Source organism: Penicillium hispanicum (genome assembly GCF_028827665.1).
Source record: "Penicillium hispanicum strain IBT 35686 chromosome Unknown utg000008l_segment0_segment0, whole genome shotgun sequence".
Taxonomy (NCBI): domain Eukaryota; kingdom Fungi; phylum Ascomycota; class Eurotiomycetes; order Eurotiales; family Aspergillaceae; genus Penicillium; species Penicillium hispanicum.
This window is the reverse complement of record NW_026623200.1, coordinates 2170931-2184180: the sequence shown is the minus strand read 5'-3', so window position 1 is coordinate 2184180 and position 13250 is coordinate 2170931. Positions and strand designations below refer to the sequence as shown.

At 51.1% G+C, this 13250-nt stretch overlaps 4 protein-coding genes across 4 annotated transcripts; 2 read left to right on the top strand and 2 right to left on the bottom strand.

Moving 5' to 3' along the window:
- Positions 1–822: 822 nt before the first annotated feature.
- N7459_009660 (uncharacterized protein) lies at positions 823–2592 on the top strand (the record flags this gene model as incomplete). The annotated part of the gene is made up of 1 exon (XM_056948828.1): positions 823–2592. The coding sequence occupies one exon, from the start codon at positions 823–825 to the stop codon at positions 2590–2592; it is 1770 nt and encodes a 589-aa protein (XP_056796053.1).
- A 453-nt stretch (positions 2593–3045) lies between these two features.
- N7459_009659 (glycoside hydrolase family 71 protein) lies at positions 3046–4590 on the bottom strand (the record flags this gene model as incomplete). The annotated part of the gene is made up of 4 exons (XM_056948827.1): positions 3046–3609; positions 3663–3790; positions 3861–4428; positions 4501–4590. 4 exons carry the CDS (start codon positions 4588–4590, stop codon positions 3046–3048), a joined length of 1350 nt encoding a protein of 449 aa, XP_056796052.1.
- A 1950-nt stretch (positions 4591–6540) lies between these two features.
- On the bottom strand, positions 6541–7105 carry N7459_009658 (lysophospholipase 1; the record flags this gene model as incomplete). Its single annotated transcript, XM_056948826.1, has 2 exons — positions 6541–6992; positions 7054–7105. 2 exons carry the CDS (start codon positions 7103–7105, stop codon positions 6541–6543), a joined length of 504 nt encoding a protein of 167 aa, XP_056796051.1.
- Positions 7106–8267: 1162 nt separating this feature from the next.
- N7459_009657 (Major facilitator superfamily domain general substrate transporter) lies at positions 8268–9964 on the top strand (the record flags this gene model as incomplete). Its single annotated transcript, XM_056948825.1, has 3 exons — positions 8268–9253; positions 9307–9403; positions 9452–9964. The coding sequence occupies 3 exons, from the start codon at positions 8268–8270 to the stop codon at positions 9962–9964; spliced, it is 1596 nt and encodes a 531-aa protein (XP_056796050.1).
- Between the last annotated feature and the right edge of the window lie 3286 nt (positions 9965–13250).

The window sequence follows — 13250 nt, the reverse complement described above, 5'->3', positions numbered from 1 at the left end:
ATGAACAGAGGTTTTCCATTATAATACACGTTCCTCCGCCTGGTCCGGCGGTCCCGAGCAGCTTGCAGTTGTCTCCAAAATCGTGATAAGACAGTAAGCGTGCATGTGTTAAGAATTGGGAAAGGCCGCGGTTTTACATGTAATGCGTCCTCCCCAAGTGTGCTGGCTACTCGGTTAATCACCAGCGTTGCTGCCACTGAGGGATCAATCGTCATAATCGCAGAGCCTCTAACTATTCCCGGGCCGGGATTTTCAGGTACCAGGGCCGTTTCCAGTAAAAACCCACATTGACGCGCTGGATGTAGCTATTGGTCAGGTCAGAAGCGGATCTGGGGGCCTAACTGGGCACCAGGGGGGCCTCGTACATATGAGTCCCTGAATTCCACAAGTTAGATTCCGCTAAATACTAGGGTGGGCGCTAGAAAAATCTATCAAATTTCTAACTTCTATGATCCCTGAGGTGCATATGCAAACGGTTGGCTAGGGAGAGTATATTGTAAATGAACCCAGAGCCAGGTCCCTTGTAATGATAATCGGGAAAGGGTTCAGTTGAGTACCACATAGCCACCGATGGGATCAATTGATCAACCAGTCCCCCAAACCGGTCATGGCAAAGGATTCTTGGACTCTATACTGTGGCCCCTATCCCAAAACCTAACCTCTTCAAAGCCAAGTAGCCCCCCCCAGCCCCCCCCCCCCCGGGTACATATTCAAAAGAGGACGAATCCTCCTACTTGTCTCCTTTGTATCTCTTTACCCTCCTGCCCTTTTATCAGGTGCAGCTGATATACTCTCTTTGCATCTCAGCGATTGCTGTCCACAATGACAATGACGCCCCTGATCAGATACTTCGTCCAATTCCTTCTGCTATTAAGCCTTCTCCCGTCCATCTCCGGTCGCGCCCTTGTTCGCCGCGACAATTTTGCCAGTGCCGCCAAAGCCCTCGACGATGTCGATGGGACGCTTCGCAATTATCTCACCAGTTACCAGGGGCCAAATTCAGATCAACTCAGCCAACAATCTTCTTTTACACCGGAATTCGATCTGCCATGGACCTCGGCCTATGCCTTGACGGCTTCGAAGCAAATACATGATGGGTTCACCGCGGTATCGTCAAGCCTCCCAGACGACCAAAAGTCCTCGATTGGGGAACTACCCAGCAACCCAGGGATATGTGCAGATTCATTTGTCCTGAGCGACCTATCCAACCAGGAGCAATTGAAGGCGACCGTCGCCAAGGTTGACAGCACTGAAACTGGCAATATAATTGTCCTGGCTACGACGCATGGCTATTGGATTCTCCAAATCAGCAAGACTTTTGGAGAGGATTTCGTGACTGACTTCAACAATTGGCTGAAGGACAATGGAATTCGGTCAACGGCCCGTCTCGGGAATAGTCAGTTCTTCAATGAGCGGATCTCGCAAACGTATCTCTACAATAACCACCCGGATAGCCTGTCCTCCTTCGTGAGCAGAATCGCAGGCCTGCAGGGACAAGCCACTGGACTGTGGCTTCTGAGCAAATCGACAAGCGTCCTCCAAGCCAACGATGCGCCAGTGGCTAAACGGTTACTCACTGCAGTGAGCGATAAAATCCAAACAGCTGCAAAGTCCATCACTCGTGACCAGCTACCTATCTACAACACAGTGTGGAATATTGGAAGAGACCCTTGGAAGCAGCTCCAGGCAAAGCCGCAGGTCATGTATCTCACGATAGCGTTCTTCTATTCCCAGAACTATGGTTCGTGGGAGATGGTGTCTCTGTTTGGTCCTCAGCTTGGGCTCTTTACCTTGAACGATGGCAGCAACAGCGATAGCGACGAAGACAGCAACGGTGACCCTATGGATTGCATATCAGAAATCTCCGACGCGGAGGAGGATGAGACGTTCAATGAAGCTCAACAGGTGTCTGACTCTGGTTCTTCCCCAGGTATGAACCGGGTACGGTGGGATAGCATACAGAGCGATTCTTTGCTGGGATTCCTCAATCCAATCACCGACGACAAACTGGGATTAGGGGTGGTCGTCCTTACATCGCTCGGATATTGGGCTGTGTTGTATACGCCAAACGATCTTAACGTTGCGCCCGAGCAGACATCGGGCGAGATTCACATACCCGGCCATTCCAAGGTGATGGCGGATCTTGACGACGCAATGCAGAAACAGCTCAAGGATGCGACAGGCTTCAGCATCAATACCTTGGTTCCCGTTGATGGCACTGGGTATGTGGAATGGGGAACTTATCTGGACGATCTCTTATTGTCGGTGCGAGACAAGACCGCGCCTTGGTTCTCGGGCAAAGCGCCGACAACTTCATCTCTCATCCCGGCCGTTCCACCAAGGTCCGACGAGGGAGATGAGAAGCGGCAGTTGATTCTATCAGCCAAGCTGGCAAATGACGAAGCCCAAAGTCAGGCAACGGTCAACTTTCAGTTCATTTATGGTGAAAGAATTTGGTTACAGGAAACGCTCTCGACGACGGGTGAACGGACAACAATCAATTCTATGGCAACCGGGGATATCGGAGCTCTCAAAGGCTCGTTCTTTTTATACCCCGAGCTCGACCCGATATGGCAGCATGGGTCTGACTAGTTACAAGCGCCTTCCTGTCACTGTGTGTCTACCTAGAAGGATCCAAACGGGTCTCTTTCTACGAATCAATTTTCTTTACTGCTCTCCAACCTAATCTCCCAGGAGAGCCCTTGTGTCATATCTGACATATTGGGCGCAAGGCTAAGGCCCGGTTGTCAGATTCATATAGACAAAAGGACCGAGCAATGGCATCAAAAAGTCTGTATTGTCAGATTGCCCCAATTACCATTCCAGGGGCGGCGATTAATCAAACCAAAACGGCTCCACTATTAATCAACTATTAAGACAATGCCGATGCCGAGATAGCCTGATTACGCCCCAGCAATCAGCCGTAATCATTGTCCCTCTCTCCCCCTTTCTCTCAGGTACAAAATGAACGACTAAAGTCAGATTGCCAATGGCCTGTAGCGTGTCCCACCTATTATGTTCTCGGAAAACATTCAGACAGCACCCTTAGAAGTTTCTCCGGCGTCGAGTTCCCGACGAAGTCTTGGACAAGCCGACCACATTAAAGTTGAAGTTGCACTTATCAGAGTTCGTCACATCGGATCTACTAGTCGCACTCATGACGACCGCTCCACTGGAGCTGAGCAGTTCCACCTTTTGCTGGCCGACGACCATGCCATCAACCGCCGCATAATTCAACCCTGGCTTGGCCGACGTAACGCTCAACGTGGTGTTACCACTAGAGACCCTCACCTTCATTCCCTGGCTGGACGACGGCACGACGATGGCGTAGTTCACCGTATCCAGCGCAGCTTCGGTGTTCTTAGGGACATTTTGGGAACAGCTCTTCAGCATACCGCGATACCACATGGCTCCAATGGGATCACTAGAGGGAGGGCTCATCTGGCCAGCTCCCTTGCCAGCCTTAAAGGCCTTGATGAAGGAAGTGACCAGAGGTTGCCAGTCATAATGCGGCCAGTCCTGGGTGTTGGCATATTCAAGAATTTCAGGGGATGACGTGTACCCTTCTTCCCAAAGATTTCCAATGTAGTGGCTTTCTCCTCCGTCATTCTGCACCAGTGTCAGCCTCCAGTCGGTTTTCCAGTTCGATGGTCGGAACGTACCCAGGTGATGACCTCGGTGAAATCGGGCTTCAGGTCCAGAATCTCGGTCATTCGTTGAGGAAAGTTGGCCTCCCCAATGCGGTACCAGCTTCCATCCGACGTGTCCTTGTATTGCAGGGTTGAGAGACCTAATGCCGGCAATCACAGGTCAGCCACTTGTCGAGTGTATTTGAACGGGTATCATCTGCTCTCGCTTACCCATCATATAGGACTTGCTCGCGCCGTGCGCAAATTCCAACACATTCGCATCGCCAGTGGAGCTCACGTTGGTCGGACCTCCAGTAGAAGCCGGCCAGGCAGACTCCCAGCTAAAATAGCCGTCGACGATGCTGTTAAACTTGGACAATTCTCCACTCGGGTCGGTATAGTAGGAGCTGGTATCGCCACTACCCGCAGCGCTGTCATCTAGGTTGGGGATGAGGTAGATGTTAGAACTCTTTTTGAAACTGGCCCAGTCGCTCACGGCCGAATATCCGCCGTAGGAAGAGATGACTGGGTAATTGTTGGGACCTGCTCGCATATAGTTCGCATGGTCTTGATACTGCTTGAACAGAGAGACATGGTCGGACAGTGTCGAGTCCTGGTACATGTCGAAGCTGAAGAACAAGGAGAAATTGGTTCCCTGAGCAGCATCGAACAGCTCCTTGACGCAGCTCTGTGCCCAGGATGCCGTGGGGTTGCCGACATTCATGGCAAATGCGTCCAGACCAATTGCAATGGCATCTTGCACATCCTTCTGTGCATGGTCGGCGTCTGTAGTTCCGATCTATATCATTGAATATCAATACTATGCTGGAGCCATTAAATAGGGGAATAGAACTGTATAGTAGTGACCCACCATGTAATGAGCGAAGACATTTTTCGCACAGGCAACAGAGACCAGCTCTGAGCCGGCGAGAAGGCTAACCAAAAGATTGAACGAACGCATGGTGAATATGCTATCACCGTCGAGCTAGGATTGAGGGTTGGGATACCGAACACCGGTTCCCTGACGCCAATTTATATATTCTTGCTCTTTGGGGCCGACCCTGACCACGCCAGTGACCCTACATGACCATTAAGCATGACTCGACATAAAACCAGTGCTGGGATTCAACAGACCCCTGTGAGATGGGGGCCGAGCTAGAATGTCAGCAATGTACTTTCAAGGTGCGCTATCTTATTTGTTGATCTGCGATGGATGCATAAGCAGTGAGACAGCCTCTGCAACGTAATGTTGACATCTTCAGCCTTGCACCCTCTTTTCCTCTCTCTCTCTCTCTCTCTCCCTCTCTCTATCCAGCACAGGCCGTTTCTCCCTTCTATTCTAACTCGCTCGCCACTGTAGCTCGTTGTCTGTATTCTCTTCTCTTATCTCCTGCGGATCTAGCCCCCGATTAGCTTCGGCTCCTACGACTCAGTTAATATCCCTGGTCAGAATGTGAAACACATGGGCTATGATTATGCTGCATAAGCCAATTTTGATTGGAGTCTAGACCCTGGGATGATTTATCCTCGGCCCTTGACTAGCCCGGCAGCCCCAGGTGGGAGTCGAGGATTTGCACCCTGACCCCTCGCGAGAGATCGACGGTCTCTCCGGCGAGTCCATTTAATGGTGACGGATCGATCCGCAAGTGGCCATATAGCCCTTTGAACACCTCACTCGCCGCTGAAGACGCAACCTCGGATACAACGAGTCGCGCTACCAAGAGGCATGAACACAGTCGCAGAGAACATCCGACCTGTTTCAAGGGATCGCCGAGTCAAAGAGCTCGACCGGGGGTCGTTTTTCAACATTCGTTCCTGATCCTGCAGAGACACTAGGGCTATGGTAATTTTTGGCCCCTGAAACGTCCTCTCTTCACCCCTTTTATTCATCGACACCCCTCCACCGTATCTACCGATATTGCTATTCGGGGGGGGGGGGGGGGCAATCAGAGGCTGGCTTCAGTTTTACCGCGAGTCAAATACTCTACAGAATAGACAAAGAGATAGATCCCTGATCCCCGGGTTCGTCCAGATCCCAGATGTAATCGCTTCCAAGACTACCGGGGTACAAGGGCGAGCGCAGCGTTCCTAGCCAATCATCCGGTGATAGTGACTCGCGGGATTCCTTGGCGAAAGACTGCGCCCAGGATGGAAGCATGTGTACTTGTGCGACCTATGGTGGTTCTCGCGAGAAGAGAAGTATGCATTGCTCCAAGGATAGGATAACCCTGAACCTTCCCGTTAAGCCGAGCTTGGATAGTGTCAAGATGTCAAAGACGGCCAAACTGGTACAAGTATGGCAAGATGGTCGAGTGGTTAAGGCGTTAGGCTGAGCCTTAGAATGAACTGATTGAAGAGACTAGAGGATGGCCCCATGATGAGTCTAGCGTTGTCGAAGCCTCGGACACACTGGCTCATTGAGAGCAATCCCGCCTCTCTCAAACCGAGATCCGAGAAACTCTAACGGGGCAAAGGCAAAGATTGAAGGGTCAAAGGTGCCAAATTCCCAAGGGTTGAACTCGTACATAGTAGAGTTGCTACCGACGAGGATTTCTCCAGGATTCCGTCCATCGGCGACGAGGACCGGCATAGGCATCTTTCCATTCTTGAAATCCTCCGTCAACGCGATTGATGACCAGGTTTAACTCGGCTCTTCGTCTGTGGCATTGATGAGCTGATATGACAGCGCACGACCCTAGTAATCGGTAAAAGAGGTATTGAAGCCTGCGTCCTTCTTCCCGGCAACCTCACTTCCCAGAACCTTGTAGTACTCTGCTGTATTCCAGACCCGCAAGTTCTTGGTCTTCGGTCCCATAATGATTGAATCTTGGAACTGCTATACCTCCCCTTCCTTGTGGGTCTGAAGACGGGAAATAGTTGTGAAGTTGTTGATGTAGATAGAGCCGACTAGCTAACCACCCCCAGAGAGCCCAGACAGATAGGTAGCTGACTGGAGAAGACCGCCCAGCTGACCCTTTTGGGTTGCCCCTTGCGTCCGGATATTAAAGGCTTTGAGGGCCCCGGCATCATTGGTTAATACTCTATAACCACCCCTAGATACAGCGATCCCGATATTGGGGATATCGGAGATATTGGACGTGTGCTTGTTGAGATAAGAGACAGCATCAAAAGCGCTTATATTGAGATGAGCGAACAAATCCTTCATCGATGAGAGTGTTCCTTGTCTCCAGAGCTTCAACCAGGATGTCTCGTTGCTTGATAGCGTGAAAGCACTTCGAATGGTTGGCCGGCTCGCCGGGTAGCTGGTGTTGGTGGGCGTGTAGCCATCGGGGGCATTGGGAAGGGCGCGCGGCACGATTGCATCAAGATGGGAGTTGACGTTCGCAGGAATGACAAGTCCGCCTGAGCCGGTTCATAGTCAGTCATTCATTCCCCGCGCTTGTCAGAGAAAGATGTGACTCACCATGAATCAGCCCCCAGAAGCAGGAAACAACGAGCAGGATAGTAGACTTCATCGTGCCGAGAAAGTGCCCGTGGCTCCTCAGGCCACCAAGCTCTCTGGGACCGGCTGCAAATGCCCAACGATGGATGGGAATCAGTGGAATTGAAGTGGTGGTATGGCAGCGATCTCAGAGTACGAATTCTTGCTGACACTCTGCTCTGTGTGGGAGACAAAGGTGGAAGAAGATTGCACGAGGCAGCGATCAGTCAAATCTGCAACAACCCATCCGCAACAGAATATTGCACTCTTTAATCAGATGCACTGAGCGTATTATCCTAAACTTCTTTATTATTCAAGACGGAATTATTGATTGATATATCGGCGGTGGAAAGATGTCTCGCTCTTATTTTCTCCCTTCACAAATTACGAACACGATCAACGATTGCAATTTATATTCCGAGTACCACGTTGGTGGTACAAGAGATCGGACGGCTGGATGAGATTAAGTCGTTACTCAAGGCTCACTCAACCCAGGTCTCAATCACAAGTGCCTCTCACATAGGCTGTCCACATCCGCCATCTCAATCACTGGCCCCGGTAGGTGGATTCAGGTCATTTGCTGTGATGTTGATCGAACAGCAGAAACTGTCCAGATCACTTCAGAGAAACGCAGAGGGAATCCTCAATCGTGTTCGCGGTTTCGACGGCTGTTTCACCTCGCCTCGAAGATGCCGCATATCCCCCTTCGCTATGTCGTCTCTCCCGCAAGTAGCCAACACACCCCGATTCGCATCTCCAACTTGTCATCTTTTGTTTTGCTCCTAGTGTGCAATCTGGATTTTAGCTAATCTTGCTCGGTAGACAGACCAAGCATCCTCGCAAGATCTCACCAACGCCACGGCCCACAACTGCGCGAACACCTCGACTGCGAAACGGATTTTCAACATTACCTGGGCCAAGAAAGGGATGCGTTTTTGAAGCTTGCATGGTCTTGGTAGTACTTTGAACACTCCAGGCACTCACGACGGAGCCCGCTTTCAAAGGGTACGAGTTACAAACACAGCTACTGATTCATAACTCAGAGCTGCTATGAAGATGGTAAACCCCAGTCTCTCCAGAAGGCTTACTGGAACGTGGCTTATGGTAGCCATTACAACCGCAAATGCCTGGTGGGCAACACAATCCTCTGTCCACGGGTCAAAGCAACGAGGTAACTAAGTGCAAGACATAGCTCAATGGCGTGGTTTGGCTACGACCAAGGCGTCTTCTCAGGGGTCCTCATCGCAGCTGATTTCCAAAATAATTTTCCTCGGATCAAGAGCTCTAACATATCTGGTATCACGTCAAGCTGTTTCTCCGTAGGTTTCAAGCTTTGCCTTATGAGAATTGTCGATATGCATGTTGATAGTGAAGACCAGCTTGGTGCTTTCTTCGGCGCCCTCTTCGCCTTTACTCTCGGCGATAACCTTGGCCGGAAAAAGACTGTGACACTTGGGTTGGTGTGTAACACTGTCGGTGCTATCCTACAGATCGTTTCGTGGTCCCTACCTCAGCTAATTCTCGGCCGCATTATCAACGGATTTGGCATGGGTCTAACTTCATCTACATGCCCCGTCTACCAAGCTGAGTGTTCGAAGCCTCAAGTACGGGGTAAGCTGGTGGTTGTCGGCTCTCTTTCTAATACTGCAGCCTTCTGTCTGGCCAATTGGATAAACTTCGGCCTGTACTTCCAGGGTCACGCACTTCAGTGGAGGTTTCCGCTTGGCTTTCAACTCATTTTCCCACTGATAGTCGCTGTGGCTCTGCTTTTCGTACCCGAATCCCCGAGATGGCTTTTGCTCAAAGATCGACTTGACGAGTCTCGCCAGGTGATTGCAAGACTGGAAGGTAAAATGAGTCCCCACCCTGTCGTGACAGACCAGTTTCTCTCCATCCAGTCCGCTTTGGAGATTGAACGCAGAAACAGAGTGGCTACTAGGGATGTTTTGCTTTGTCGCGATAAGACACAGAATCTCCGTCGGCTGTTGTTATCGTGCGGCACCCAGTTCATGCAACAATTTAGTGGCGTGAATGCGCTGGGATACTACCTGCCCACCCTGCTCCAAACGAGTGTCGGACTAGGAGAAGAAGAAAGCCGTCTATTGACTGCCGTCAATGGAACTACATACCTCTTCGCTGCCATCTGCTGTCTCGTGATAATTGACCGCGTTGGCCGTCGCAAGTGAGTTTGCCTATCACTGCATTCCAACAAGTCATGCTACAGTGGAATCCCAGACTAATGCTCTACGGCTCCCTTGCCATGGGAGCATGCTACCTGGCTGCAGCTATCTGCCTGAAGACTGGAGTAAGTGACCCTTTGCGAAAGCGACGGGTAAGCCATCATTTCCCTTACCGATATTGCCGGGGCTAATGAGGGCAGATGGGACAAGTCACCACGGCAATGTTCTTTCTGTATTACTTTTTCTATGGAACCAGCTTTGCCAAGGTTTCTTGGGTGTACAATTCCGAAGTCAATTCGCTCGGCTGGCGCGCCCGAGGAGCTGCAGCAGCAACAGCGACCAACTGGATTGGCAGCTTCATCGTCACTCAATTCACCAGCGTTGGCGTGAACGGCCTGCACTGGCGGTTTTACCTGAGTATTCCACTTCCACTGCCATTTCCATTTCGTTTTATGGGTCACTTTGCCATACTGATCGGCGCTACAGTTTTTGCCATTATTACGTGGTGCTTCTTCCCTATCGTCTTCAGTCTCTACCCTGAGACCTCGCAACGTACGCTGGAGGATATGGATGAGATTTTCATCCAGCACCCATCCCTGATAGTCTGCGGCAGCAGAGATATTACCGGTCGCAAAAGACCAAAAGCGTTTGTCAAAGCCGAGAACAATCGAATTGTGGAGACCACGGAAATGGGAAGGAGCAACGGGGGCTGATACAGCGACTCGCCTGAGGATGTGTAGTGGCAGACAGGTTCCAGAAGAAAATCTCTGCCACGTACTTACTTAGACCTGATCTCAATCGTAATCGGCGATAGCTTTCTGAGAAGCGCTCGCAAAAATTGAGCCAGTCAAGCTATGCTCCCATGCTCTGTGACATCTGCGACGTACTTAACCACCATCAATTCCCTTGTACGCTTTCCCGAATATGCGCCCTGCGACGTCTTTGGCCAAGGGCGTCGGTTGTCTGTCTACTGGGCTTCCTTGTGGTCTGGATCCTGAGAGCGACATGTTCTATCTCATGGCTCACACCATATTAGACGAATTGAATCTAAGCGACTGACCCCGTAAGGCCACGCCAAGACTTGCGGAAGTATTTCGGCAGGACCCGGTGGGTCCGGGCGGAAATAAGGTTGGTGGGTCTGGATAAGCTTGAAAATCGGTCCACAGGTATAGAACAATATTTGGAGAGAAACTGCAGGATGGGCTCAGATGTTCATTGAAAGGCAGGAATAAGAAAAAAAAGGGGATGAGGAAGAAGCGCCAGGGATTGAACCGGGAGCTTTCCAGATCTGGGAAAAAGTTGTCTCGCATCTCGCATTGTTGCGTGGTGACGCGCGCATTTTTGTATAGCCTCACTTTGAACCTAGCTGGCGCGCACGTCGACCATCACCACATAGCCAGAAGTGATGTGAATACTTTCAGATTCTGTAGGAGTGTTTTTCTAGCTGATAGTATTCTCCATGCCAAAATTGACGCGTCCAGCTATCGTGGAAGTCGAGATTTTGATGCAAGACCACGTCTTCGATCTGAAACACCGACTGGTCTTAACCTACTATTGGGAACAACCGTTTAACCAGCCCCCTCCCGTGGTCTAGTGGTATAACCAGGTGTAGTCCCAGGGCAGTGGCTACTAGGCTGCAGAGACTGTGACAGTGGCATGCCCCTAGCAAGCGCTGTTGCTGCCTACATCTGGGGACTACCACTAGCTGCGGTCGCCTGTGGACGGGCATGTTGGGCAGCTTGCCAAGACTGCACATAGGGCACACCAGCCTCGGGGATGGAGGTAGGCGAGGAGTCCGCAGCTAGTAACAAGCAAGAAGATATGTCCCTCCACAGGGGTGGGATCATCTGATCCTTGCGCCCATACAGGTCTGGGGTGTGAGCCGGTGTGCTCACACGGGGAACTTTTTTCAATCCCTATTACCTTGGTTATAACCTGAGATGGAATGCACGCCCCTCAACCGATTCTTTCGTTTCCATCGTCATGATGACTCGATCATGGCCCAGGCTGTCTACACCCAACATCCACCCACAAGTTCAGCCTCAATTCCACAAACAAATGCGTGGCATCGGAAGATTTGCGATGGACATGGTGTATCCAAGCACCGCCACCTTTGATGCAGTCGCTGACTTGTAAGATTGTCTTGCAGAATGAACTTGACCTCGCGTCGGTATAAGGCCATGATTGATCGGCTCGCATGCCGATTCAGCTTTTCTAGAACTGCACTCTACAAATCCTTCTCTCGCGAAATAAGACATCACTTCTTGTGGTCCTCTGCCCAGATCGACCCTGCGAAATGGAAGGATTGGTACTAAAAGCAGTTTAAAGTCACTCTAGATGTTGAGCAGACAAAAAGGACCTATGGCTGATGCAAGGAACTCGAATGTTGACGGAAGAGAACCGTGGACCAAGCTACCACTTCGGTAATCATGTCTGCCCCACGGCGCCCCATCTATCGCCGTGGATATTTTCGCCGCATAATTAAAACATCTCTCCAACGGTCGTTCTCAGTGCGATGGATGGATTCATAGCTGGTACACGCAAATATTGGGGACATTCTCACGGCCGACACTAACCGTATCACTGCCTAGACACACAACCAATCATCGGCCGCCGTGAAGCCAACGGATTCTTGTGCTTGGAAAAAAAAAAAAAACAGCCAGAGCCCTGCTCGCAAGGACCATCTGTGTCGATGGCCGTGTGGCTAGCACTCTCGCATATATTGTGGCGTCGACAACGGCTACTGATTACGCACGTAGCCCTACGAAAGGCAACAGACCTTAATCTCTAGCGGGTTTGGAGTGGTTATCTGCCTCTTATCCGGCGGGGATGTGGCTTATCTCTCGCCGTTACTCTCCAAGGCCCAAGCGAGCCCCTGGCGAACACGACTTTGAGGGGGGAAAAAAGAAACGCAAGATGAGTGCAAGTGCCTCCGTTATCAGGGTCGAGATCGGGTATGGATTGCGATGCTAACCATATCCAGTAGCCTATGGGTATCCTACGGGAGAAAATGGATTATACGCTGTTCAGTGGGGTCTATCGGAGCCCTACGAGGCTGGGAGGTATCATCAAAGAGCCTTTTCAGACGTCGCGCTAAACCCGCGATTGCATTCTCCGGGGGTCACTATGCGCAGTTTTCCGTGAATGCCTCGTGAAGACGAAAATGAGGGTTGGGATCTCGCCATCGGTCTGGGGTTGCTTTGTCTGGGTTGTGCGCACTGATCTGCCTCCACTGAAACCGATATTGAAGTCGGTCGAGGGTGGGAGGTGAACGTGGGCATCGGCTGGATGCGATACTTGAGCAGATGGTCTACTATAATTTAGTGCATGGGTGCATGCAGCTAAAAGAGCGCGTGGCCACCATGTTCATTCCAGTTCTGCGCTTTGGTTGGCCTGGTTAGTTTGTTGGTCGCATCGAGTCTCCACTGGAGCGGCGAGGGTTACAGTCAAAGTAGGATGAATCTGCTGCACACCATTGTGGAAAGAGGTGAGCAAATCCGAGACTGATGCATGCATGGGGGCTTCAGGCCGAGTCGCAAGTTGCAAGTCGCTAGTGGCGCTGGGAGCTCCGTCGGGCTTCCCTGCTGCTCCGCTTGCTCCGCGACTCGCATTGCGCGTGTTCTATTTGGTCGCAACCAAGTGTAATGATCCTCTTGCGTGAGAATCATATGCTATTGGGAATTAATTGAAGCGCGTGTGTCTCGAGCTGTAATTTGCTTCCATCCCTCTTCATTTGTCGAGGCGGAGTTCCACTCGGCCTACTCGCCCTTATCGCGTGCATACTGCGAAAACACGGAATAGCGACGGCCAACTAGCCTTGACCCCCAACCGGTGGCACTGTTCAGTCGGTAGTCCGACAGGTTTCCGCCGGAAATGAGATCTGGGCTTCTTGTAGATTGCGTGATAAGGAAACTCGATCGCATCTTCATAACCGCCTGGACGACTCCGTCGTAAGCGCCGAGATCTGCACAAAGGTGAATGTCTGCATATCCCTGGACA